Here is a 4,179-nt window from a genome sequence, read left to right on the forward strand (position 1 = left end):
TAGATGTGACAAGATCTACAATACTGAGCACCAATCAGCTTCAGGCTGCATGTGGAATGATGGAACAATGGCAAGAGAACCTATGACATCACAAAATTCTTGTGACCTCATCGAGTTCTGAGCCTATAAAATCCTCTGCCTGCCATTCCCACAGTCTTCTTATCTGTAGCTACAGAGAAAGAGATAGTGTGCTATAAAGCAGCGATTTATTTAGCGAATCTACCTACTTTGCGTCATGGAAATCCGGGGTTTGGCGTTCCTGCCTATCCTGTGGTCCATATGGATGCTATTGGGTCTCAGTACCCTGTTTGCCGTAACGGTAATATTAGGGCATGAAACACATCCGTACATCAAGTAAGAGGGGATGGGGCGAGATTCCTGATTCTTGTTATTATCAGATTAATATTTGTATCTATTATTGTAAATGTCAGAAATAATCATTTTCTTTGACTCCCTTTTTCATGTACTGCACCTCTATATCTGAGAAAGGGAATCTATCATTGGGTGTAGAGTACATGTAGGGGCAGGTAAAGGGTCGGAGGTTATTCATAACCTGCAGCCATCACATCTGCTAAAAAAAAGTGGCAGTGATTGAGTTAAAGGATAGTCAGCGGATAGTATGGGGGAGGGGAGAGTTATAGATAGTAGGACACAAGCGGTGGAATTGTCACATCTCATCCCTAACACCCAATATTTTACTCTCTTTCACAGTGCGACAGCAGCTCGGCTGCCCGAGTCCGTGATCTACACGGTGGTCTTCATGGTTTCTTCCATTCTGGGTAAGTGGAGCTTCTAATAGGGTGAAAACATCAGCACTGACCGGCGGCCATGACTGGAGATTGTACAGGTGTCTATAGAAGTGCCCTATAGAAATCTCTGACTGATAACATGTATTGTCTATTACAGGAGCCTGCATCATTCTCCTCCAATACAAGTTCATGATAATTCGGACTGAACCATCGGAGAAGCGACATCTCATAGGCCAGCGAATACTACTCGCCATAGGATGGATATCCTGTATTGGGTCCGCCCTGAATGCTGTATTTCCGGTTAGTTATCTTGTTTTATTGGAAATATTCAATCATATGTCATGTAATATAGAAAGTGAACATTGTCTGACAGTCAATATAGTTTATACTGTGTTAAATATCTGTAGTTTTTGGATTTTTTTAGTCTCTCCCATAGAAATCACAGTTACAGTGGCGCCCCCTGGTGTCTATAAATACAAATCATAATTAACACTTGTCAGCCTCATTGATAACATATATCTGTATTTCCATTCTAGGTGAATGTCAACCTTACAGCTCACGATATTGGCTCAGGACTCGGTTTTGGATGTGCTGACATTTTCAACTTATGTCAAGCGATTCTCCTGTATAAGAGGTCCTTCAGCAGTCGGCGAATGTGCCATATTAGACTGGCTCTGACCTCGGTGACATCTGTACTAATGCTATTCTGTATCCTTTTATATATAACTGGTAGTAAGTGATACTGAGGGGAGGAGATTATGGCCTTATTCACATGACAGAATTTGGAGAGGAACTTGAGGTGGTCTTCTGCCTTAGATTCCTCCCCAAATTCCAGCGCTGTATAACCGGTGGCAGAGCTTCGGATTTCTGTCACAGCTTTGCTCAGAGTTTAGCCTCAGAAACAAAGGGGCTAAACAGCAGTAGTTTTGTTCTGTGGGTTCTTGTGTCTGGATCAGCTGCAGAATCCGCAAAACATCAAGCAAAGCGTTTCTTTTATCAGTGACCTTAAAAAATAAGAGGTGTCCGCCCAGGGGGAACCATGGGTTCACAGCTTGTCCTGGACTGGCTTAGGTCAGCAAAAATGCCGCCCTCCCCGAGGCCCTGGCAAAGCGCCGCCTGAAGCGGTCGCTTCAGGTCGCCTCATGGGAGGTGTGGCGCTGTGTCCGCCATTCCTTCCTGCTTTGTAAACAATGGGGGAGGGGATTCTGGCTGGTATTTGAAGCTTATTCCCCAACTGTAAAGTCCTCCCTTGTGATTCTATTGTAGCATAGATCTGATATAACAATATAGGCAGTGCGTAAATTGGTCCCGAACGCCCAGTTTATACCGGAACAGTATAAGGAACCACACAAATACCACTATCATTGTACCCGGGGTCTTTTCAGCCCTCAATAGTATAAGGATCGTAGGGCTAGGAGAGGTGAGGGAACATAAAATCACTGTTACTTACCTCTTCTGGCTCCAGAAGGCTTCAGGCCTACTTGGTGACGTCCCCGGTTTTTGTATATAATTATTCCAGAGTTCCCCCTAATTTTTTTTCCCAATTTAGGCAGTGACTATAGGAAATACTATAATATTAGAATTCTGTTACTTTTCCTTGACTTGTCCTTCCAGTCAGTGGAGTCATGTCCAGTTTTTACCTCCATCTAATCCCTGACAACCATAAGCAGGTGAGTTTATTTCACTTTCCACCATCTTGTATTATCCATATACATCATGTTTAAGGGGATTCTATCATTGGGAAACCCTATTTTCACTAATCGCACATCGGAATAACCTTTAGAAACGGTGGTGTAACTACTGCCGTAGCAGCAGAGGCAGCTGCCACAGGGCCCGGGACATTAGGGGCCTGGTTACAGCCGCTACCGTTGCTATCATTATACTCGGGGGTCTTTTCGGACCCCCGAGTATAATGATTGACGGCCTGGGAGAGGTAAGAAACATAAAAAGCACTGTTACTTACCTCTCCACGATCCGGGCAGGCTTCGGCCTAGTCATCTGACGTCTCATGACCCCGGCCTGTGTCCCGGGTCATGTGACGTCTGACGTCATTGAAGATGGACTACTTCGGAGGCTGACAGTGTAGGAGCTGGGAGATAGGTGAGTAACAGAGTCTTTTTTATGTTTTTCTTCCCCTGGTTCTCTGATTATTATACTCTTGGGTCTGAATTGCCACTGATTAGAAAGACTATTCTTCTCCTACCTTTATTTTTCTGCTCCGCGCCGCCGTTTTGGATAATTTTCTTATTTTTTCTTTATACAAATGAGTCTTCAGAAAGCACAGATGGCGTTCCTCCTGTGCTCAGAAAGTGCTGGGGTGTCCCCTCTGCTCAAGGCACACGCTCCTCCGAATATCCAGCGCCGCCTCTCTCTTCTTGTGCTGATGCCTCTCCGCATCATCAGCACCCGCCGATTCAAATCCTGCACATGCTCAGTTGCCTCTCTCCAATGTGAAATGGCAGAGCTGACTGAGCATGTGCGGAATTTGAATCCTGAACACAGAATTGGCAGGTGCTAATGCTGCGGAGAAGCGACGCTGGATCTTCGGAAGAGCGTGTGCCTTAAGGAACAGGGGACGCCCTCAGTGCTTTCTGAAGACTCGTTTGAATAAAGAAGAAATAAGAAAAGTCTCCAAAACAACAGCGTAGAGCAGAAAAATAAAGGCAGGAGAAGAATAGCCTGTGAAAATAGGGTTTCCCAATGATAGGATCCCCTTAACAGTAAAATGGAATCTCTTGGTGGATAAGATTTCCTTCTATCTCAATCCACAGCAGACAATGGTGAGTAAATCCGGGCACTAATATCTGCTATTCTCTCCTTCTCTTCTGTAGGTCATCTCTGATGCAGGCATGGTGGTCGAGTGGGTTCAGATGTTCTGCCTCGTAATTCAACAACTGACCAATTATACAGATTTCCAGGTGAGTAGATGAGTGACGTGTCTCATGTGCTCCACATATGTAGAAGATGACAATTTCTCCCTAAAACAGAAATGCCCACTTCACGTATAAATTAGATCTATATTCATAAGAGCGTTTCTGATGTGAAATATTTTCTTTTTTTCCTCACAGCATTTATCTTTAAGGTTGTCCCGAGAAGGTGTCTCCATCAGCCTGAGAGAACCAGCCCAGGACCCTGAAAACCCCTAATAAGACTCCGGGGTAAGATAAAGGAAATCACTGCAATGTATTCCTGCAAAAGACATCGAGCTGGTGAGTCTATTTATCACAACCATTGACCTGTATGTAGGACTATACTGGGGGGATATATACTTCAGGAGGACACACATTGGACAACTGCACAATACTGGAGAGCTGGAAGGTCCTCTGTACTACACCACACCGGACAGCTGATAGGTCCTCTATAGCAGGGATCTGATAGGTCCTCTATAGCAGGCATCTGATAGGTCCTCTATAGCAGGGATCTGATAGGT

At 44.7% G+C, this 4,179-nt stretch overlaps 1 protein-coding gene across 1 annotated transcript; it reads left to right on the plus strand.

The window, feature by feature from the left end:
- The first annotated feature begins 235 nt into the window (after window positions 1-235).
- LOC142196153 (DNA damage-regulated autophagy modulator protein 1-like) lies at window positions 236-3,895 on the plus strand. The gene is made up of 7 exons (XM_075266378.1): window positions 236-354; window positions 712-779; window positions 907-1,049; window positions 1,286-1,457; window positions 2,364-2,419; window positions 3,581-3,667; window positions 3,818-3,895. The coding sequence occupies exons 1-7, from the start codon at window positions 236-238 to the stop codon at window positions 3,893-3,895; spliced, it is 723 nt and encodes a 240-aa protein (XP_075122479.1).
- The last annotated feature ends 284 nt before the right edge of the window (window positions 3,896-4,179 follow it).

Source organism: Leptodactylus fuscus, chromosome 2 (genome assembly GCF_031893055.1).
Source record: "Leptodactylus fuscus isolate aLepFus1 chromosome 2, aLepFus1.hap2, whole genome shotgun sequence".
Taxonomy (NCBI): domain Eukaryota; kingdom Metazoa; phylum Chordata; class Amphibia; order Anura; family Leptodactylidae; genus Leptodactylus; species Leptodactylus fuscus.